This window comes from Talpa occidentalis, unplaced genomic scaffold, assembly GCF_014898055.3.
Source record: "Talpa occidentalis isolate TD23 unplaced genomic scaffold, MPIMG_talOcc4v2.1 talOcc4.6, whole genome shotgun sequence".
In the NCBI taxonomy this organism is placed as follows: Eukaryota; Metazoa; Chordata; class Mammalia; order Eulipotyphla; family Talpidae; genus Talpa; species Talpa occidentalis.
Genome location: NW_023604972.1, coordinates 134,060,086 through 134,083,799, shown reverse-complemented (window position 1 = coordinate 134,083,799; position 23,714 = coordinate 134,060,086). Strand labels below are relative to the sequence as shown.

At 41.3% G+C, this 23,714-nt stretch overlaps 1 protein-coding gene across 1 annotated transcript in view; it reads right to left on the bottom strand.

Annotated features, from left to right (window-relative positions):
• Positions 1–23,714, bottom strand: part of DNAH5 (dynein axonemal heavy chain 5) — a 187,602-nt gene that overhangs the window by 151,839 nt on the left and 12,049 nt on the right. The window contains exons 2-16 of the mRNA XM_037529755.2: positions 23,082–23,216; positions 22,327–22,411; positions 20,432–20,592; positions 19,097–19,318; positions 16,545–16,682; positions 15,370–15,546; positions 13,347–13,460; positions 12,445–12,552; positions 9,624–9,746; positions 8,962–9,177; positions 6,241–6,348; positions 3,818–3,903; positions 2,414–2,735; positions 1,284–1,490; positions 250–421 (exon numbers count right to left, since the gene is read on the bottom strand). Of these exons, the coding sequence (XP_037385652.1) occupies positions 250–421; positions 1,284–1,490; positions 2,414–2,735; positions 3,818–3,903; positions 6,241–6,348; positions 8,962–9,177; positions 9,624–9,746; positions 12,445–12,552; positions 13,347–13,460; positions 15,370–15,546; positions 16,545–16,682; positions 19,097–19,318; positions 20,432–20,592; positions 22,327–22,411; positions 23,082–23,216 (2,374 nt within the window). The remainder of the gene's footprint in view (positions 1–249; positions 422–1,283; positions 1,491–2,413; positions 2,736–3,817; positions 3,904–6,240; positions 6,349–8,961; positions 9,178–9,623; positions 9,747–12,444; positions 12,553–13,346; positions 13,461–15,369; positions 15,547–16,544; positions 16,683–19,096; positions 19,319–20,431; positions 20,593–22,326; positions 22,412–23,081; positions 23,217–23,714) is intronic.

The following is a 23,714-nucleotide window of genomic DNA, read 5'->3' as shown; positions in this document are numbered from 1 at the left end:
AAATCCCCCAACAATAATTATAATTTTGAACTGTAGCTCATTTTTGCAGATAAAACCAAGTAGTGAATATACACAGTTCCCATAAAATTAATGAAAATTGTGTATTTTGGTAAAATTCTTTAGGGAACTGCTTAGGAATAATATCAGTACTCCTGTTTCAATATATCACAAGATCCATAAGAAATTATGGATGCAGACATGAACAACTCAACTTTTCAAATTGAAAAAAAACCACTTAGACAAACTTACTGATCTTGGCAAAAGCATTTTCTAAATACACCTGGATGTTCAGTGATGTCCAGGTCAGTGCTGCCAGGCCAGGCTGGAGAGCCACGTCCACTTTAGCCAAATGAGGGACCATCAGCGGCTGGAGGATGGGAGGCATTTTAGACTTCACCCTCTGATATTCAGCCAACATCATCTGCAGTAAAATAGAGATTAAATAATCAATTACTATCCCACTTTTTTTAAGATTTATTTATTTATGCATACAAGAACTGGGGTACAGGCCAGAGGAGTGGGGGTAAGAGGATTCACCAGAGACAGAGTGGGGAGCAGAACAGGCAGATTGACTGAAAAACACTGCTGAGGGGACCTGCGGGCGAGTCAGGAGAGGTCTGCCGCACCATGTGGGTAGGTCCCCGCCAGGGATCAAACTCGCGCTGCAGTGGCTGTGGATAGCTTCACAGGCTGCATCTTAACCCCTTGCACCACCAGGGAGGCCCTATCCCGCTTTCAATATCTATTCACATCTCTTTTTTATGCAAAAGGATGATATTTATTTAGGGTGCAGATTTAGAGCTCCAAAAGCTGCCTGGCAGGTAGAACAGCCAAACAAAATAAGAATAAAACAAAGGCCAAGGAATCTCTCCATAATATAAACTACTGATCCAACAAATTACAATTGAGGAGGAAAGAAAAAGACTTTCAGAGACGAGCTGCTCACCTGCTACTAAAAGAACTTCTGTGGGCAAGTGACTATCTGAACCAGCTTAGTCACATCAGCAGTGCCTTCTAGCCTGTGTGTTTCTAAGTTCATTCATTCACTTTGTACACCGGTGGCCATGGGCTTCCTGTTCTGGCTGCTCCCTATGGACCACATGCATCACCCAGAGCGCCTGGGTTGCCAGAGCTCTGCCCCAGCCTATTGCTGGGATGATAGGCCAAGTCTTGATGGAAGACGCAAACCCGCAGGGACAGAGCAGACAGCCAGCACTTGAATGTGCTGCACCACCAGACTTTTTTACTGCTAACCAGGAAGGGGAAAAATGAAAATATTATACCTTCATGTTGCTGAAGTTCTTTTTGTATATATCCCGCTTCTGGAAAAGGGCAGCCGCAAATGGTGAGACTTTCAGACCCATCTGTGACATGCACTCTGTTTCTCTAAACAAGGTTAATATCTGAGGGTCAAAGTTCACAAATAATTCCCCCGTGCCTGGAGCTTTCACCAATAACGAAGCCTCGAGTCCTATGTGGATCTCTTCAACCTATGAATAGAGACCAGTATCACCGTCACGATGCTCACACCTCCAAGGGCGTCTAGCTCAGCCGTTCATGGCAACGGGGGTCATGAAAGGCTCTTCCATGGAAAGGAGTGGCCCAGATTGAAGACAACGGGCTCATCCCCTCTTCTCCTAGGCTCACTTTCAGAAAAGGGCTTTCGGTTCTTGATGGGGTCCCCTGAACACAATGCTCTGTCAAAATTCTCACTCCCGACAGATGAGAAGACATTGCAAGAGTGGTGACTTCTCAAAAGCCATTTAGCTCCCTGCTGCCATCACACTTTCTGAGCTATTTTTGCCAACAAAAGTTTCAAAAGATCTGAGGACTGTCTGTGCCATTTTCAGTTACCTAGAAAAGCGATGGATGTCACAATGGAAACATCCCTGTTATCAGTCCAGGCATCAGAGGTTGAGCCAAGAAAATGAAACACCATTGTAGAGGCCTTGTAAGGCTTCATTTTACCCTCCAAAGTGCCTCCTACCATTCTACAAGAAATGCACATGTTGTGTTTTAGGGCATGAGACATAAGCTGACTAACCACTTGTATGACCAAAGAGTAAGATTTTGTTGAACAGACACAGTAGTGCTGACACATTAAAGAAATTAAAGGAGAAGGGAAAAGTAAGAAATCCTGGTCAACCAGGTAAAGGAACCAACAAACAGGACTTTCTCCCTTGGGAGTTTGTCAATTAAATGAAAATAATGATCTGTTACCTGGTTGATGATTTTTTTTCAAAGTTAATCATTTCCTTCATATTCTTTGATTGATTACCACATTCAACCATGCCTGCCTTACAGAGTACCCCGAAACCAGTTCTCTGGGAATGACAGAGGCCAATGCCTGAGCAGGGTTTCCTGCCCACTGGACAGGGGAACATCTTTGAGGAGCATGAAGACAGGGGCTCACCTGTTGAAGCCACGCCCTGTGGTAAAGAACCTCGAACTCCAGGAGGCACCTGGCCACCCTGTTGTAGTTCCGAATCACAGGCTTTGCCTCGGCGGCCCTCAGCACAGTCGGGTGCTGCTGGAAAACCTGCATTGGCTGCTGGATCCTGTGGAAGAGCTGCCGGGCCCATAGAATCTTCCCAGCAATGGGCGGCTGGTCTCGAGCCAAAGGAGGATCACACTTCTGCTTTGTGTACAGCTTGGAGATCATATCAATGTCAGCCCCATAGCTTACAAGAATACACCGGTATTTGTCATCAATACCCAGATTTGGTATATTCAAACTGATTGAAAAAAAAGTGAGAGATTTGAATGAATGGGCAGATAGCTAGAAATCTCACTGGTTAAGATTTATTTTAAAGCATGCTGATGCGGTCTCCCTGGTGGCACAGAGGTTAAAGTGTCAGTGCTATCAAACTATCACCAGCCACTACAGCATGAGTTGGATCCCCAGCCAGGAAGCTCACCCACATGGTGCAGCAGACCTCTCCTGTCTCCCCGCTGCTCCCCTCAGCTGTGTATTTCAGTAGATCTACCTGCTGGTCTGCTCCCCACTCTGTCTCTGCTGACTCCTCTCACCCCACACAACTCTGGCCTACACCCCAGTTCCTGTATGCATAAATAAAAATAAATATTAAAAAAAAACATACTGATGGAAAAAGAATATGATATTTGAGTGGCATGTTAAGAAAATCAAAATAGAATCAATCCATCAATCATAGCTCACTGAAGTGGTTTTTAAAAAATAGTATTAATCCTTAAAATCTAGGTAAAACTTTTTAAAATTTACTTAAACATTAAATAATGTTTTGATAGGCATCACAAAACACTTCAAGGAAAGAAGCAGTGAAACAAACTCTTAGTCCTCTCAAGAACTTAAAAACTGGGCCTCCCTGGTGGCGCAGCGGGTTGAGTATAGTACTGTGAAGCTGTCCACAGCCTCTGCAGCACCAGTTCGATTCCCCGATTCCCGGCTGGCCAGGGAGATACCCACATGGCATGGCAGACCTCTCCTGTCTCCCCTGCTGCTCCCCTCAGCAGTGTACTTCAGTCCTTCTACCTGTTCTGCTCCCTGTTCTGTCTCTGGTGAATTCTCTCACCTTCCTGTGCCTCTGGCCTGTACCCCAGCTCTTGTATAAATAAATAAATCTTTAAAAAAAGAAAGAAGGAAGGAAGGGGTAGAATTATATTTAAAAAAAAAAAAAACTTAAAAACTGTGACTTATAACTTAATATACTATCCAAATTGTTACGAGGTGACTTTCCATTAGAATGTGAAATTATAACAACAACAACATAAGGTAAATCTCTGTCCATATCATCGCAATTTTAGAAAATAAACACAGGCTATTGTTTCCAATTTTTACCTTTCAAATTTCTTTAGCATACTTAATGCTTGATTTGTGTTTTGAATCTTTTCAAATGTAAAATCCATGAACTTCTGCAAATCATTCTAAAACAGAATAAATTCTGATCATGAACAATGAATTCACACTGGGAAACAAGATAAAAGAGCACCCCATTCTCTACAAACATGGCTAATACACAACAAAATGCCACAGGAAATTAAATATTCACCTGTGCTTGAAAGAAAGTGAAATTCCCAGAAGCCAGAACAAAGAAGAACTTGAGGGCTGGTGCAGTCATGGGCTCAGCCTCCCAGCAGCCTCGAGGTCAGACATTGTGCGGGGAGGTAGGGACAAAGGAGCTGTGGGGTGACACGCTCACCTGAACCCTTTCAAGGAGAGCTGGATGATCGTCCACAAGTTGGGGACAGCAGAGCCAGCCATGCATGGGATACAACAGGCCCCCAGAACAGATCTCCACACTTGCCCTGTAAGGGCCAGTGTACATTCAGCGCTGGAGGACAAAGAGCTCTTTGGCAGCTACTCACCCCCATTAGAGTCAGGGTGGCCATAAGCCACCATCAACATAGGGCCAGGCAGCATTGGCCTGCGCCATAGTTTGCTAATCCTGGTTCTAGAGCAATTAAAATCCCGCGTCATGGCAACAAAGATGGATTCTCTGCCTGATGTGAGAGGGTTTGAACCCAAGAAATTAGCAGAAGCTAGTCTGGGTTGGCAGAACACTGGGCCCCAGCGCAAGTTGAAACATTTCCATAGTCCAGGGCCACGGAACCCTATGGGGAAATAATATAAATAACTCCTAAGAAGAGATGCTCAAAATAAAAAAAAAAAAGGAACTCGATATCAAAACTTTTTAAGAAATACTTCTTTCATAAAGCCTTCAAATCATTTTCCAATATGATCTTCATGATGTTTTTTCCTGGCAACCTAACAGTCTTATACTATTCTACCATTTGCCCCCCAAAATTGCACCAATAAACTGGGCACATGATTTATTCTTTGTTCACTCTAAGATTTAGGACATAGTTGCAATTAAAATCTAAATTTAGTTAAATAAAATTTAGTTAAATATTTCATTATTTTCTAGTTTGTACTTCAAAGTCAAGTTCCAATAGGTCCTTTGCTGTCTATTTACAGACAAAAGTTTTGAGTCTCTACAAACAGAAAGATCATGAGCTGATGCAGTGATAACACTGCACAGCCTGCTGCACAGACAGCAAAAATTGGCACCTTTAGAGGCCACTGCTACTGAGCTTCTCCTGGCCTTGTCTCCAGGTCTCACCACCCCCATCCCCACACCATCAAGAGGCCACGCCAGGATTTTCACACCAGTTTTACAGGATGAAAACTTGAATTTTAGAGCCAGACCACCTGGATTTAATCCTCCCTCTATCACATATCCCTGTGATTTTTCCTCCTCTTCAAAAATGAGGGAATAAGAGTACCCCTTTCTATGACGATCAGGATTATTAAAGGTATCACCACCTCTCACATACTTGGAACAGAACCTGCCCTATAGAATTCACTGGTTTCATCACCCCTCCTTCTGTACTCAGCCCACCCTCCTAAAACCTCTCAGAGCACCTTTTCCCTTGAACTATATACATTTGTTTCAACCAAACCTGGTACACTTTGAACCAGACTGGGATGAAAAGAAGTTGACATATTATTTCAGTTGATACCTGCTGGGCTATCTCCCCACCTTACCCTTCTTGAGTATCTTCTACTAACAAATTTCTTAAGCACCCCAGGGGGGATCCCATCCCTTCTGTTTTGCCATAAGACCCCACAGTTGACAGGTCCAGAGTAGGCACCCCACTAGGACCAGCCAGCCCAACTCCTTCCTTAGGGATTTGGAGCTAAGGTTGCCTGAGATAAGTGCTCAGTAGTTGATGATGACCCGTGGGCCAGAAGTCAAGAAAGCTGGTCACAGTGGTTGGGGGAGAGGGGCGAGCATGGAAGAAGGATGAGAAATATGCTGAAGACTAAGAGGGGTCCAGGCACTGAGTCAGGCCTGGCATCACCGTTTCTGAGGCCAGCTGCAGCCCTGTCTTTGGGATTTGTCAAACATCACTGGCCATTTGCATAGGTGCCTCAGGTCATCATCATTGTGATAAAGTAACAAATAGAAACACATTTTTATATTCCAATGAGGAAAGAACATTTCAACAGAAAATGAAAGTTAATTTTCTAAGAACTAAGACAGAAGACGCGCAGAGTCTGTGATTACAGATCATTATCCAAAGCTATATTTATGACCCTTTAAGCCATGAAAAAGAGCCTTCATTATTAATCTGAAACGAAACACAGGCAAGGTTGCTATCAGTCACCTTCATGATGGAATAGGTGGTGATTAGCAGCATTATACAGAGTGGGAAAAATAAACACACGACTGTCAACAGGAATCTTATTATACAACCTACATGAAGGTCATTAGTTTGCTTGCAAAACTCTTCATAATCCTGGTCGAAATCCATTTTCCGCTGGTCTAAGAAATTATATTCCTTTTTCTTGATGGTGGCAACGATACCCTGAAATGTAGGGGAAAAACAGACATTTCAATATGCTGTGTCACTTCATTAAATATAAGTGCAGAACCAGAACTATCATTCCCCAAAAATCAACTTAAAAGAAGCCTCATTTCTTTAGTTCCATTGCTTAGTGCATATTATCACAGTAGAACAATGTCCAGTACGCTCAACAAAACCATTTCAAAAGCGTATTCGTGGAGTTTTCTGTATTTTTTAAGAAAAAATTTAAAAATACATCTGAAAAGTAGGAGAGGGGCTTTCTCTAGAAATGTCTTACTAATCACATCAGAAATTGTAAAAAAAACAAGCCCAGAATAGGATTTAGTAAAATACTTTTCATCAAAAAGTTTTGTCTTTTCAGAAAATAAATAACAGGACATAAAACTTAGGAAGAAAATAGTCATGTTATAGTATCTACAGATGAAATACTATCTTCTAAGCCCCAACGGTCTAAAATAAAATGTCAAACCACAGTCTAGCATTTAAAAACTCTGGAATTAATTGCTTCCTTCTCCCTACAAAAGCTGTGGTGTGTGACTACAAAAGCACAAATTAGGTGATTCATCTCCTTGGAAATACTATTATCCGCACTTTTGTTTGCTCTGAATAATAAGCTGTAATGCTGTGTGATCATTCTTAACCAGGTCCTAAGCTATTCTCAAACTTGGTGCCTGTGCTGTTGACACAGGCATATAAATTTTATGAAGAATGTTGGGCCTCCTTCACAACCTCCCCTTCAAAGTCACTTCCACTTAAACATCAATTCAAATCTCTCAGTAGACAAGAGTGTATAAACTGTAATTTCTGGAGTCAAGTTCCCCAGTTAAAATAGCCTACTCTTTCATGCTGTATAACTACAAAATCAGTCTTATTTAGGCTGTATACACATGCAACATTGCATATCATGTTAGATAAAATGTGTAAAATAAGGAAACCTGCATTGCTGCATTTTACTATGATAATTTAAAAGATTTGAGGTCCTTAATAAATTCTATGCTAGGATTAAAGTTAAGGATCAGTTAAGAACATGAGTTAGTAAACTTACTGTGATTAATCACAACCTTTCAACCAACTTAGCAAACTCAATCCACTCAACCATTTACTTGACAGATTCACTGCATACCTGTCATGATCTATCAATGCTTCATAAGTCACAAATAAACCAACAAATTCATTTCAGACAGTGATCAAATTGGTAGTGTAATGTCAAGTGACTGAGGCAACACAGAGATCAAGGAAAATTTAACAGAGAGGGTCCTTTAAGTCAAAATCTGGATGCCAAGGAGGAACCAGCCATGTGATAACAGTGCAGAACTCTCCAAAAAGGCAGATCTGCAAATTCTGAGTCAGACTGGCCAGACTTGCCTTTGCCAGGAAAGCATGAGGAGAGGTGGAGCCAGCCAGGAGGCAGGGGGTGGACAGGTCCTGGGTGGTCATTCAGGGAATCGGGGTTCCATTTTCATGGCCATTTTGAACTTCTAACCTTGGTGCTAATACCTGAAAATCTCACCTTGCACTTTCATGAACCAGCTACACTTTGCCTCACTATCCTCTGGTCCATCTGTGTAATCAGTATTTCACTTTAGATTTTCACAGTAACTTCTCTCCCCAATATTTTTATCAGGTTAGAGCAGCCTTTATCTGCATTTAAATGTACAGCTCAACTGCTTCAAAAATAAACTTTGAAATATGCTCCAAAGTTACGTTTTCATTAAGTGATTCCAAACTGAGAAGTAAATGGACTAAGTCCCTCTTTGTCTTGCAAAACTGTCACTTTCAAAGTGCAGAGTATCCACCTTGCAGATTATACACAGCACTTCTAAAATATGTCTTCCTGTGTAAAAAGGGTTTTTTCTTTTTTCTCTCTCAAAACCTACTGTACTTAGGAAATGAAAATGATTCCTTATGGCCTAAACTATTGGAGTACAAAAACCAATGTGTGTCAGGAAATGATATGAACCTTTTCAAATTCAAGTACAAAACATAAATTAAGTTTTAGTGTCACTGTCCACAAACCAGAAAAAAATTATTATACTAGCCATATTAAGAATTAAAAATTCATTTTGCTTGTAAATTATTTTTCAAATTATTGAATCCCTGTGACCACTTTTAAAACTCTGATTAGGTACATGACAAACAGTTAAAATCAAAATAACTAGGACTAGCAGAGCTAAAATAAAATACAGTCCCGTGTTTTTTTTTTTAACAATTTTCCAAACAAAATGCTTAAAATCAGAGATTATCGAATGCCATTCAACCAGGGTCAGCTAGCACCAACATTTAGTATATGCTTCATTAAATATTTCTTGCATGAATAAATGAAATAATAAGCTATATTTAAACATTTTTCTTGCCCTACTAATGAAAACGCGGTTACTAATGATGATTAATTTTAGACTATTGGAAAGCCATTCTCATAATCACATACCTGAAAAGGACATTTAGCACATTAAATAATTCTCAAATAAATTTAATTTCTTTATTGTTTAAGGGCATGAGCTTTCTTACATTATAGACTGATTATATGAATCATTCTAATTACAGTTATTTGCATACAACAGAAAGGCTTTAGTTATAGAGAGAGACAGCAGATCTATTTTTAAAGCATAGTACCTGGTACTTAATGGCCATTTCTTCCAGCCCTTCGATTTTAGAATCTTGTAGAACTGAGTAGGTCCTGAAGGTTGTAAAGATGTCTATTATCTTGGCGAGACGTCGGTGGAAAGTTTCAAATTTTCCAAAAATATACATCTCACTAAATTCAAATTGTTTTTCATTGGGATCCTGTTTGAGCCTCTGTTTGATCTTATGAAAGCAGAGCTGGTATTCCTAAAAATCACAAACCAAAATGTGAATGAGGGAACAAAGCTAGGATATCAGCCTCATTCTCTTACGTGAAAGCAACAGAACATTTAGGGTAGAATTGCGATCCTTTCAATTTTATGCCTTTGTATCCATTCATCCATCAGCCTGCAGCCTCACCCTGGACCAGCCTACATCTGTGCAAACTCTGTCAAAAACTTGAGGAAAACGACCTCATCCTGTCTCCCCAGTACTTACTGAGAGGTTGGGACAGAGGAGACCCACAAAGAGGGTAAAATAGGTAAATAATTTTTGAGAGCAGGTTTATTTATTCATGTTGAATTTTCTGAACAAGTAAGGAATTACTTTTTAGCAACCAATATTACAATAATTATTAACTGATTGAAGTTGTGTCAGGAAAAAACACAAAATAATAAAATGCCATTTAAACTAGTGGTTAAGCTGACCATCACCTGCTTAAGCTTAATTGCGGACGATATTTTCTCCAGAACGACCTCCTGCGGCTGGCTCCAGATGGAAGCAGTCCCGTTGTTGCTGATATAGGCTTTGCAGGCGGATATCATCTGATTGGTCACCTAGAATTTTCCAATAAAATGATGCTAAGTACATAAAACAGGCATTGGTCATAGGCTGGGGAACAGGGACCTTAACTCTCTACCTCTCAGGTGTACCATCTATGAACTTGAACTTCGGGGTTAACTTTTTCCATCACAACTAATAATAATCAAGCACTAACCCTTTTTTGTTCCAGTTTTATCGAGGCATAACTGACAGATGCGAATTACATATTTTTAAGTAGCCCAATATGATGGTTTAATATACTGATATATATATACATGGTGAAATGATTAGTGCAATCAAGTAATCATCACACCCTCACCTCACAGTTTCATGAGCGTGTTGAGACTTAAGGCCTAGCAACTTTCAAGCCCACACTACAGTCTATTAACTATGATCACCATATAGTATATTACATCCCAGAACTGACTCATCTCATAACTGAAAATTTGTAGCCTTTGCCCCATATCTCCCCAATTTCCCCACTCCTTAGACCTCAGTTACCACTATTCTATTTGACATTTTTAGATTCCACATATAGTGTCAGAATCATTTGTGAAATCATAGAAACCTCATTAACAATTCAGGCCCCCTTGTTTAAGGAGGATGAATGTCTTCATAACGCACAAAAGGATTCATTTCCCTGCCTAAGGGCTGTTGTGAGCGGCCCCAGTCTCCTTGGGGAGTCTACTCTAACTGCTAAATCAGTTTCCGAGCACCAGAGGGGACAGACACTCATTTTACAGCCCCCAATCTGTCCAATGGAAAAGAGAGCAGAGCTAACCTATGTGACCACTAACGTTTCTTTTTTTTTTTTCTTCAAAGATTTATTTATTTATGCATACAAGAGCTGGGGTACAGGCCAGAGATGTGGGGGCAGGTGAGAGGCTTCACCAGAGACAGTGGGGAGCAGAATAGGCAGATTAACTGAAATACACTGCTGAGGGGAGCAGCAGGGAGACAGGAGAGGTCTGCTGCACCATGTGGGCTGCTCCCTGGCTGGCCAGGGATGGAACTCGTGCTGCAGAGGCTGTGGATTGATTCATAGTGTGGTGCTTAACCCCTTGTGCCACCAGGGAGGTCCCACCACTAATCAAACTTTAAACAAAATCTCATCAGGATTGTCTCGGTAGGATTTTTATAAATTAAAGGACAATTATATGGTGAGATTTTGGGCAGGGAATGATACGGGGTGGGGAATTTCCGGTGCAAAGGCTGGGAGTTTAAGTCCCGTATAATCGACTGTGCACTGACAGCTATGGATATGGGGGATGTGCACCTGGGGGCTCAGCATCAGTTCTCTTTCCTTTTGTGTCTGCCTCAAAATCTCCATAATGAAAGCTTTTTTTAAAATCATACAAATAGTAGTTACAGTTTTGTTCAAAAACATGACTTGCAAGTAATAGGCATGAAACCTGTGGCAATAATGCAAATTGACTCCTGAGTCCTTTATGCAGGGAATCTCCCTCTTGGCCTCACGTGGAATTTAGAGTGTGAAGAAGTTGGGAAAACCTCAGGTCCCTTCCTTCCTGCCTCCTGCTGAGCTCCTGAGGCTGCTGCCCCAGTTACCAGGAAGGATCACACCTCCCACTTCACTGGGATTCACCACCAAACTCCGAAGGAGTTGAAAATGCCCCTATTTTAAGACCACATTTAAAATTCTTGCCTTGATACCAAAAAAGTCATTTATTCTTTGAGACCTTTCAAAGGGGTGGGTGCAGCCGCACTCATATCAACACTTATGAGTGAGGACAGAAGGTCTGAACATTGCTATGGTGTTTGGCAGAATCGTTATAATTGTTTTATGGATTACTGGAATGTTGCAAGTAGCTTTTATTACCATGATTACTGTTCTAATAACTCCAATAAACAACTGTAGCATCAAATAAATTTGGAACCGTGGCATATAAAATATGAAATGGGAAATAGCCAGTTCAAGGTAGTTTTTCTTAATTAAAATTTACTCAATAGGAATAAAAACTGTGCTAAATAACATGGGGAAAGAAATTCCAAAAAGAATCTTTTTTTCATTTTTATTATATAACTAACAAATATTTATTATAGTGATTGCATTGGGGAATAATATTTTATGATTTGCTAGAGTCAGCCTCTTATATGCACTTAATTCCATCTCTATTGAAAGATTAAGCTTTTTTAATTGTAGGACACAGAAACATTGGATTATGTCAATGTGGTAATTTCTTATTATCAAAACACTGAGTGTGGGCAAAAAAAAAAAAAAGAGAGTGCATGCACTATGTACAATATCTAAGATATGGAAACAGCCCAAATGCCCCAGAACAGATGACTGGATCAAGAAGACGTGGTATATACACACAATGGATTTACTTAGTGATCAAAAAAGATAAATTCATGCCATTTATGGCAACATGGGTGGAGCTGGAAGGATGGTTTCACTTACAGGTGGAATATAGAGAAACCCAACAAAGGGTCAGGAAAAAGACAAAACTTGCAAACTGACCATAGATCTGAGGCATACAGCAGGGGGGAGGGGCTAGAGGGAGGGTAAAATGGGAGGAAAGAGCACAGGGACTATGGTGATGGTGATTCTATGGTGGTGGTAGAACTATGGGGACCACACCTGAGGAGAGAAATCAAATCAAATACTGCCCCCAAATTAACAATACTATAAGAAAATAAAAAAATAGATCTAATTTTTAAAAAAGAGTGCATGGACACTACATTTGCACTTACCTTTACAAACAGAGATGTGATCTTCTCAGAGGTGTTATAGTAATGAGAGATACTATAGATCATTTTAATTGCATTTATAAGTGTAGGAATAGCATCAATCATAGAAATCTGGAAGACACCACAAAAGTTTTCAGGGAAACAAATATCAAACGTAGCAAAACTCTAATAGTCTAATCATTCCATATTCATTCGAATGAAATTTAATTAAGAGACTTTCATTTAAGGACCTCCCCTGGGGGCGCAGCGGTTGAGTGCTGGGCTGAGAGGCTGCCTGCAGCCTCTGCAGTGCCGGTTCATTCCCCGGCCACCGGCGAGGGTCCCACAAAAAAAAAAAAGAGAGAGACTTTCATTTAAATTTTTAAATAATAATTAACACTTTACATAAATAGAATGTATCTAAGGGAAATTTTATTTCTACTATTTAGTCATTTGCAGTTAAGCAAATTTTGTTTCAATGCAAGAAACATTAACTTTCTGTTAATGACAGTTTTCATTAATGGTGAACTGTGTGATAACTAGAAGCAGGCATTTCCTGCTTTTACTTTTTAAATTAAAAATAATGCTTTTATAAATTAAAAATTATCTTTAAAGTCAGTGGTTGTTTTCACAATTCTTTGAAAGTAGACCAGAACATCAATTGTAATATTTAATAAAAATTGAAATATATAGTAAGTTTTAATATAACATTGCATGTATATCTTTGATAGATAGGTGAGATACACATCCGCACATAGTAGACAAAAGTAAATGTGTGCAGGTTTATAGATATCATTTTCTTGAGAATAAAAAGCCTTCTAGGAATTTTCTAACAGACTGTCACATCTACAATATAAATCAAAACTCCACGCTGAATTCAACTCATGCACAAGGGTCAGATAAAGGAGTAGAAATCTTGAACTCACAGGGTCACTGCTGTACAAGGGGTCACAGCACTTCTCAAGTGTATACAAATATTTGACATTGTCCTTGGCTTCATTAGCTGCATCAGTGATTCGAATATCCATCTCCCGCCAGGTCTAAGCACAATACATAAAGGCAATTTTCGTGCAATTATTAACAGAGGACCTTCCAACATAACAACTGGCAAAAGCCACCCCAGTGCCTAGCATCAGACTTCCAGTGCGTACCGTGATTGTCACACAGAACTGAATCCAGGGGGGAAGAGGCATAGCACACACTAAGGAACAATTGAAAATTTCTAAAATCTTAAAGGAATCCCTTCTAGGCCTTCTCAAATGTATTCAGGACTAAGGCAGAGCATCAAAGGCAGCACCCCCAATCCTTTCCCCTCTGCTGGTTATGAAATCCTTTTTGCACCACATTCCCAGATTTTCTGTCTTCCCCCTATTCCGATCTAAACTCCTTTTCCCAGATCTCTATACTTTGGTTCATTCTTTAATATAGCAATTATGTATTCACTTCTAACCATATGTCATGACTGTGCTATGAGCAAGGAACTTCAAAATGGAAAGATACTTAAAAATTGGAGAATGAAGTAAAAGGAAATGATTTAGCACAAGTCAACCCCATCTGTGGATTTCATGGACGCCAAATGATATTTCTAAACGGTATTGCAGTGAAACAATTGCATTTCTCTGAGCAATGATAGAAGGTAAATCAAAAGCATGTTTATTGAAATAATTTATTATTGATCATTCAAGTTATTTATATGGCTTGAAACATCCACACACACAAATAGCTAATAAATAGTGGGTGTGGCACCCATGCCAGGTATGCTAGGTGACTTCTACAAAGACCCCAAGTGATAGTGATTTCTTATGGTCATGTTCTTGCTTCATCCCTTCCCCTTGGGGAACCTAGCAAGTCACTGCTAACAAGTGCAATGTGACAAAAGTAATGGGATGTCGTTTCTGGGATTAGTTTACCAAAAGCCCATGACAGGTAGCTTGGTACTCGCTTGCTCTGTCTCACTCACTCCTGTAAGGGAAGCCAGTCCACAGTTTCTGAGTTGCACTGTGAAGAGGCCAGGGTGGAAAATGAAGCCTCCAGCCAACAGCCAGTGTGGAATTTAATGCTGCAACAACTGCCCCCATGACTTGGAGGCAGATCTGCCCCAGCTGAGCCTTCAGATGCAACAATACCCCAACTGCAACCTCACGCAGGACCTGGAGTCAGGACACTCAGCTACAGGGCACCCAAATTTCTGACCCACAGATAATAAATGGTTATTGTTTTAAGTTAATTCATTACATAGCAATAGAATACTAGCATACCAGTACTAACAAGGAGCATGTTTTAATTATTACAGCTTAGTTGGTCTGAATTCATTATGTGTGTTTGTCCATGTGTGCATGCATTACATGTGTACATAATAAAATTATGTGTGTGTATCATGTATAATTAAATATAATAACATATCATCATGTATATGTAATCATGTTATGTTTATTATTTTTTAAGATTTATTTTATTTATTCAAGAGCTGGGGTACAGGCCAGAGGCATGGGAGGGTAAGAGAATTCACCAGAGAGAGAGCAGGGAGCAGAACAGGCAGATGACTGAAAAAACTGCTGAGGGAGCAGCGGGCAAGTCAGGAGAGGTCTGCCGCACGCACCATGTGGGAATCTCCCTGGCCAGCCAGGAACTGAAGCGCGCTGCAGAGGCTGCAGACGGCTTCACAGCGCTGCACTCAACTGCCTGCACCGCCGGGGAGGCCCTAATTCTTAAGGACATGTATGCCTGCTGATAATCCGTATGCATACCTGCACACCAGTCACCAAACATCTTTAATTCAAAAGCTTTTTCTACAAAATGAAAAAATGTAAACGGATTATATGAGTCAATCTTAAATGTTTTGTCACATAGGTCTAATAACATATTTCTGTCCCTAATTACTCTCAAACATAAAAGCATGCACAGACGTCTCTTCCCCACTTCAAAAAGCAAAGAGAAATGGCTGGCAACCTTCAGAAGTCTCGACTTGGCCGCCGCGAGCACCGCCAACACAGCCTTCACATCTGGACTTTTCAACTGATCCAAAAGGTAGTTAAACTTGGAGAGCCTTCTCTTCCAGTGCTCCAGCTCTGCTCGGGGCCCAAGGTCATCGGCTTCCTTCCGCAGCTGGTTGTTCTCAGCAAGGACCTGTGATTGCACGGAGCCAAATGAGTGCGGCTGGAGTTTGAGAAGGGATGCTTAAGCAAAACTAAGGAAATGAAATAAACTATGCTGTCAGGAGACAGTTTTATTCCTTTAGATGCGCTGATTAACAGTCCTTTACTAACTTCACATGTGCTCAGTTTTAAACCTTCAACAAAATTTAATTGACTTGTTCTAATTGAAAACTACTTATTGAAGGAGTTTCATGAACTTTTGGAAGATCTGACCTTAGAAAACATCCTTGGCTATTCACTTACTATGAACCTTGGAGCAATAAAATCTTGGAAAACTCCCATAAATTAGTTCACTTTAATTATGCTCACTTTTTTGATGTAATTTCCAACTTCACTGAGGAATTTTCTGAAACATTTTTTCAAAGGTTAAGTCCCAAACTCCCTTCTTTCTTTGAATAAGAAAACCCCCTGTACTTCTACAGAGATTCTCTCCCCAAAGGAAAATATCTTTTTTTTTAATATTTATTTATTTATGCATACAAGAACTAGGGTACAGGCCAGAGATGTGAGGGGTGAGAGGATTCACCAGAGACAGAGTGGGGAGCAGAACAGGCAAATCTACTGAAACACACTGCTGAGGGGAGCAGCGGACGAGACAGGAGAGGTCTGCCGTGCCATGTGGGTCAGCTCCCTGCCCAACCGGGGATTGAACTCATGCTGTAGAGGCTGCGGATAGCTTCATAGTGCTGCATCTTAACCCCTTGCGCCACCAGGGAGGCCCTCAAAGGAAAATATATCTAAAGAAAAAAAGTGGACAACGTGCAGTCCTCTAGTTATATAAGTACCTAAAGCCATTTACTTTCCTCTCCTAGAATTCTTTTTATCCCTGCTTATCTAATGCCTATCAATTAAAACCTCACTAAGGCCCTCACTATCCTCACAAAGGGGAAGGCCACACAGTCCACCTCCTTCCGTGGGTTTATTCAGTAGCGTGGCATCTGAAAGTGATATGTGGCTTCTGAAAATTACCTGTTCTGTCTGTTTGATCCATACTTTCATGCAACCCTCGACTTTTTCCAAAGTCTCTGGATTATTAGCCAGGGTCAAGAAATCCAATGGTTCCTTCAGGGTCTTCAGTTCAAATACATCACATTTTTGAAGGTTCACCTAATGAAGTGCAAGTTAGTAAAACAGTTTTTTTGAAACAAACACACACACACACACACACACACACCCTTCTGGTTGACTCCTAGGCTCAGAGGGACCTTCAGGGGCCCCTCCAGTGTAGCTGCCCTACCTCCTGAGAGATCCCTAAAGGCATGCTGTGCTATTCAATGCTGGGACTCCCCTGCACAGTGAGGACATCACTCAAGACGACTGATTCCGAGTTCCAATTCGGAGTCAAAAAAAAAAGCAAGAGCCGGAACACAACAGAATTTGAGAATTAAGTGGGGAACATGGAAACCAACTTACCCACTGCTGAATCCCAAGCCAGCGGGAGAGCTTCAAGGAAACTGATTAGGGGGAGGGGTGATTTCTAATTTACCACGTTCATTTTTTTTTATTTAAATATTTTATTTTATATAATTCTGACATCTTTTTTCATCTTTGCACAATGTATGCATTTTCATTTTGATTATATTCCCCATACAGTTGCACCTCCCCCCTTATTTTGACTCTAGTCCTTCCTTTCCCCACCTCTCCCCACCCCGTAGTGTGTCTCTGGTTTATAGTTGCTTATTGATTTTGATTTTTACTTTGCATTGAGTAGTCTTTTTCCTGGTCTCTTATTTAGGTTTTCTAAATTCCTGCTATGAGTGAGACCATCCGGTATTTTTCTTTCATTTTTGAAGCTAACTAGAGGGCAAAACTCCCAAGTCCCAACTCAAATATACCTCATAGTTAGCGAGCTCCGTGGCCAATGCATGGCTTGGTTTCAGGGGTGGGAGGGGAAGGCAGAGCAGAAGGCATGCTGGACTTTGTCTTGACCAAGAAACCGAGTGTATCTTTTAAGCACACATACAACAAAATGGACTACAAAGCCTGAAAATGTTCATACAACATTTTCCTTCTGGAAATGTGCACCTGGCACTGTGAATTTCTAAATTCGAACCTCAGGCCCAATCTTAGTTGACCAACAAGAGAGTGAGTATATATCTTCCCCTGGTTCCAAGCCACAGGCCAGGGTGTGGTTATTCCTCCTGCTCAGACTCCAGCCTGGCCCAAGGGCCACCTAGTAAGACCCAGGCCCCAAGGGGTCTTGCTAGGAGATGCAGATGGTACAAGCTGGGCCATGCAGGGTACCAGATACTGGGTTCTCACTCTGCCCACAGATCAGCAGAGAGACCTGGTAGGTAGTGACCCTGCCACCACCTGGACAGCTGGGTGGCCCCTCAAGTTTTCCTGCTCCCTTCACTTGGCTTCCTAGTGGAACTTGGCCAAGCTGGACTCTGCTCAGATGTGACTCCTTAAAGGCGATTCATCCAGAGCCAGGCTCTGTGCCTGCCCCCACACCCTCCTGAGGGGCTCCAAGACATCCTTCCGGCCTCCTGGACCTGGCCTCCCAGCTCTGTGTTTTCCACTTTGCTACACTCTCACAGAGCCTCTGAAAACCCACCTGGGCTGCACCTGCATCTACTCCCCTAGGGCTTTGATACTGCAGCCTCCACCCAGGCCTCCAACCCCCTCCAGCCCACCTGCCACATCCCCTTGGATTTATAAGAGAGGGCTCTGGGCTACAGAAAGTGTCAATGCCTCCTTCCTGTGTTGGGATCCATCCCACTTTCTTTTTTTTTAATGCCTCTACCACAGTATGAAGTATATCTGCAGAAAAACAAGGCTTTATTTGCTCAAATAGCAACTTCTTTTGGTTCAACTTGCATTTTAGTAGGACAGCATCACACCGAATTTCAAATAGAATGCATCCTGCCACTGTCCGGGTGAAATCTGTTCAACAACTCCACCCCTCATCCCTTAGAAAACCTAGAGCCTCTCTCCCTCCTGGGATCCCAGTAGGTCCCACAGGCCCCCGTTTTCCCTGAAGGAATGAGTGCTACCATGGCATTAGCATTAGGGGATCCATCCACCTGCCTCTCTCAACCTGATTCCTCTGTCAAGGTTCCACATCTGTCACCATCCGTCACCCTCCGTCCCGAGTCACCACTAAGACGAGCTTATGTAGCTCGATGAATGGCAGGAAGCTAAACCCTCCATTTGCCAAAGTGATGCTTACAGGCCCTTGGGTGGCTGGTTGAAGCCCAGGACTGGACCATTCTCTCCAGCCAAGGGAATTTTTCCCTCCTCCCTCTTCAGCATCTCCTCCCACCTCATCTCCCACCCAGAACCCTAGCACACACCCAGAATTCTTTCCTTTCAAGACACACAGCAGCCACAGTAGGTCACCCCTACAGACTACAGAAGTTCAAGTCCAGCCACCAGCACCCCTGAAGGGATGATAAAGACGCCCACAATGTTCCTTCAAGGTTTGCAAGCTGCTGGAACTAAGAGCAGTCTTACTCCCTGACAAGCTGTATTCGCCCACCCGCTGATCCTTCTTGAAGGAATAACAAACTCTTTCTTACCTTCTCCTTTAAACTCTCCTGGGCGCCCCACAGGACACTCACGAAGCCTTCCAGGGAGCTCAGGAACTCCTGCCGGAGGCTGGGAGCTTCCTGAAGACCCTCGAGCTCCCCCCAGCCATGGCTCGTGGCCCTGAGTGCGGGGATGAAGATGTCAGACAGCAAACGCCTCACGCTGTTGAGCAAGCCCCCGTCGGCGGTGTCTAACACATTAAAGGCCACCTCCTGGAAAACGGTTTAAAGGCCCATTATTGTCGAAATCCTTCTCACTTGCAACAAAATCACCAGGTCTTCTCTTGGTGAATGCTGTCACCAACTACCTCGCGGAAATAAGTGAAGACCAGCCGAACGAGACAAGCCAGGCTAGTCCTGAACAGCTTGTAGGGCGAGGGAGTCAGCTCCAGCACGGCAGGCAGAAGCTTCCTGGCAGAAAACAGGGGCCTGAGGTGAGCTCAGTCCCGATCAGAGGCTGCTGGTGTGGGGAAGCCAGAGGAGAGCAAGCCAGAATCGGGGTCTCCTATGTGATAGGTTAGGGGTACAGATTGGGTTTCTCTGGTTGGTTCCAATTTGGAAGATGGACAAAAATTAGGGAAGCTGGCAGTCATCCATCATATCCTGGTCATTTTGGCCAATGTCATAATACTATTATTTGGCTTCCTACGGACATCCTACAGGTTTAACATTGTGGGCTGGCCACCCTGGCTTGCTGATTTTAGGTAAGGGGTTGGCTTCTTGGGTAGGTTGCTGCAATTTATGGGTCAAAGTTTTACTTTTATATATGGTCTACCCATTGTCCATTTGGGTATTCAATATAGCAGACCGGTAAATTATTATTTTGACACCCTGGTTCAGACATTGGCTTTAAATTACTCTTAATCATAATCACCCAAATAAAAACCACAAAATAAATAGAACACAAGCTGCTGACCAGTTACATGCTCCAAACAGATAATGTGCCTACTGAGGGCACATTAAACTAGGAGGGCACAGTAAAACTAGGAAAGAGAGCTATGTATCCATTCTTATAAGTCATTTTCAATACATAAAATTTGCCATTAATTTATTTGTGTGTGGACAAACCTTTTTTTAAAAGGAAAGACCCCACACACACAAACACACACACAATATTATACCAATAGAGAAATTGAATATGAAGATCACCGACTCAATAGGTTTAAAGAAAATGTCCTCTCCAATGCTTGCTCTAAAAGCTTCCAAAATATCTTCTTTGAGAGTAGTTTTAGATATTCAATGAACACAAAGGTTGTCTCCGTGGAAAGACATACTTTCTGTGGAATTTTGTGATTGTTGGTGATTAAGGATCACTCTAGTCCTTACCCGATGGATGTTCTCAGGGGTGATGGCTTTGGAAGGGTCCGTCCTGATGAAGAACACACACACTCCCATAAGAGCGACATCTTTTCCCTCAGTCACAAACACCTTAGGTTTTTTAATCTTTCCAGAAATAAGAGTTACTCCTCCTGGAGAGCCAAACTGTCCTACAAATGCAAAAGAATTTTAGTTTCACAAATGTTATTATGATCGCCCCTTGCAATGAAGCTTCCTTGCTAATATATTGTCATGTCGACTGGTCCATGTGCCCAAGATGAATAATCTCTCACCTGAGACTTAAAGGGATCTAAAAGGATCTACTTGATTTCAGATCACAGATGCACTGCAAAATTGTTCCAGGAAAAACTAGGAATGGGAGGATCAGGAAAAAAGAGTTTGGTCTAGGTGAGGATGTGCAGAAAAAGGAAACTTCTTACCCTACTGGTGGGAATGTAGACTGGCCAGCCCCTGTGGAAACCAATATGGAGGTTATCAAAAAATTAAAAATGGATCTGCCTTATGACCCAGCAATTCCACTCCGAGGAATCTACCTGAAGAACACAGAAATGCTAATTTGAAGGCTAATTTGAAGGGAACATGCCCTCCAATGTTCATCACAGCAATATTTATAACAAGCAAACTGTGGAAACAACCTAGATGCCCAAAAATTGATTTCTGGATCAAGAAGATGTGGTACATATACACGATAGAATATATCATTTCCATCTTCAGAGCCCCTGATGCGAGGACATTTTTAGTTTCTGAATTGAACTTGTGTTAGTAATTTGAAGCAACCAGAGGAGATTTTCTTATCTAAGAATAGCCAGATAAGTCATGGTATTTCCTGATTTCAATCCAAGATGAGAAGAAAATCTACTCCCATTGAAAAGGTTTACAAAAATGAACTTGCATTTATGTTCACATCCCATGAGCCTGCTCATTCCATGTGAGAATCACACACGAAATGTCACCCTCACCCAGGGCCACATTCACAGGGAAGCCAGCATTTCATGTGAGTTTCTGCTGTGCGATCTGGGCTGGAATCCAAATTTTCTATATTATTTTGATTTTTTCACTGAAAATATAATGAACTTTAATCACAAAATATCAGATGGATAATTTAGGAGAAACGCCAGTGTTTTAGTGTATGCATGCATAATTTCCTCAGCTTTTAAACAAAAAAGCTTAGTCATACTACATGCCAAGTGCAATAACTAGTTTCCATATCTTCAAAAAGGTCATAAAAAACTGCATATGGTGTTTCAACACAATCATAATATATTTGTTTATGTCCCTCGTTTAGCTTTAAATTATATCAATCCATGCAGAAATAGAATGGGATATGCCAGTTGAACCCACACAAAGGTTTACAAGTTTTTCTTGAGTGAAAATGACTAAACTTGTCTTTCAATATTACTCATTTGAATCAGAGTCAGCACAAAATACACATAATGTGATATTTAACTGGAAAACTCATGCGAGGCTTCCTGGCAACAATTCCTAAGCTAAAAAGAAATAGTGCTGGAATAGAAAAGAAATAGATGCCCATCCGAAATTCTAAAACATAATTGCCCGGAATGAACTGACACAGAAGGAAGTCTCAAAATGTAAACTACTTTATTATGCCCCAATTACCAGCACAGCCTGAAAAGGAAACCAACATCTCCAATAAAATTAGAGCAGGCAGGCTACCTACACACCACTCTCTGCCCCCTTTCCTTGAGGTGAAAGTAGAACCTGGGCCACCCGGACTCCTCAACAAGTTCACTACTCCCTACCTGTACAACCTCCAGAGAAGGGAAGGGTAAGAGGCCCAATCAGCTCTACAGTGGCCTTCTCATGCCATCCTCACAAAAATCTCACGACGCATTTCTGGGTTTTGTCACACCAATGTTGCATACCTGCTTCTGCCACCTCCACATCCTGGTAGTAAAACATCAGGTGGCGGAGACCTCCCACAGCAAAGAGCTGCTCGATTCTTTCAATCTGGGAGGAAGAAAAAGCAGGTGATGAATTAGAAACTGTTTAAATCAGTATTTACGGCCCTCTTTCTTATCCACATTGGGTTGTGCCTAATGCAAAATATATAGAAGGGATTATAATTTTTTCAACACAAAAACCATGAAAGAGTAAATGTCTCACCATAGCAAGGATTCTACTCAAAGAAGTAACTCAATTAATCATTAAAAAATACGTACTGTATACACACACTTGAAATAAGTGTCCCTCCATTTTTGCTAATTCCCTGAAGTATTGTGCCGTTGACAGCAGAACATAAATGTAGATGAGGGTTTCATTTTTACTCAGATGAGAAAAAAAGAAACCTTTCAACACTCATCTAACACACTAAAGATAATTAATATTAAATCACAATAATCACCAAAACTGCCATGAGAGTCACTGGACTGAGGCTCACTGCACATCTGTCAGCAGCCCTGCCACCAGTGAAAGTGACTCTTAAATAGTCGGTAGCACAACGTGTAACTCAAACAAGAAGCACTGAGCTGCAGAGCCCTAAGTTGAAACTACTCAGAGTTAGAATGGACAGCTGCCCAACTTAAAGGTACTTCTTCGAAGGCCATGCATGGAATCTGCCATGGAACAGCGTCAGAAGACACCCTACAGTCAAGGCACTGAGACCTCAAATGCATCGCACCTGATTTCCCTCGAGAATGGCATCCTCCACTTCGGATTTATTCAGGTCCACACAGGAGGCCACAATTGAAAATAAGTAGTCATGCCTACCATCCAAACGTGCCCTCTTGGCTTCCTTCTCTTCCTTCAATCTTTGCTATAAGAAAAGAACAAAAATGTTTTGTGGCAAATATACTCAAATAGATTTATTTTGCAGTAATTTCATACTATTATTGTATTTTTAAATCTTGGGTATTCAGATAACAGACAGCTTAATGGCACCAATTTTTATGTACTATCTTCTATTTTTAGAAATAATTTTATTTCTATTATGAAAATAAGATGTGCTCATTTTTTGAAATGACGCAATACAGATAAACCAAAAGAAGAAATAAAAATCATCTGCCATCCAGAAATTACTACCATTATCTGTATTACTGTATTTTGTTGTAAATTGTTAGACATAATTCTGTGCATGTATAAGCATTCCATAGACACAGAGAAAAAGGAGATTCCCATTTTCATAAACATCCCTTAGGCCATTTAAGTAGTATTTTTCTACATTACCGCCAATCTTTATTGTTCATATCTGGTCTGGAAATTGATTTTTGAATACCACTGCTTAATTTTTAACTGCTGATTGTTAATTATAATA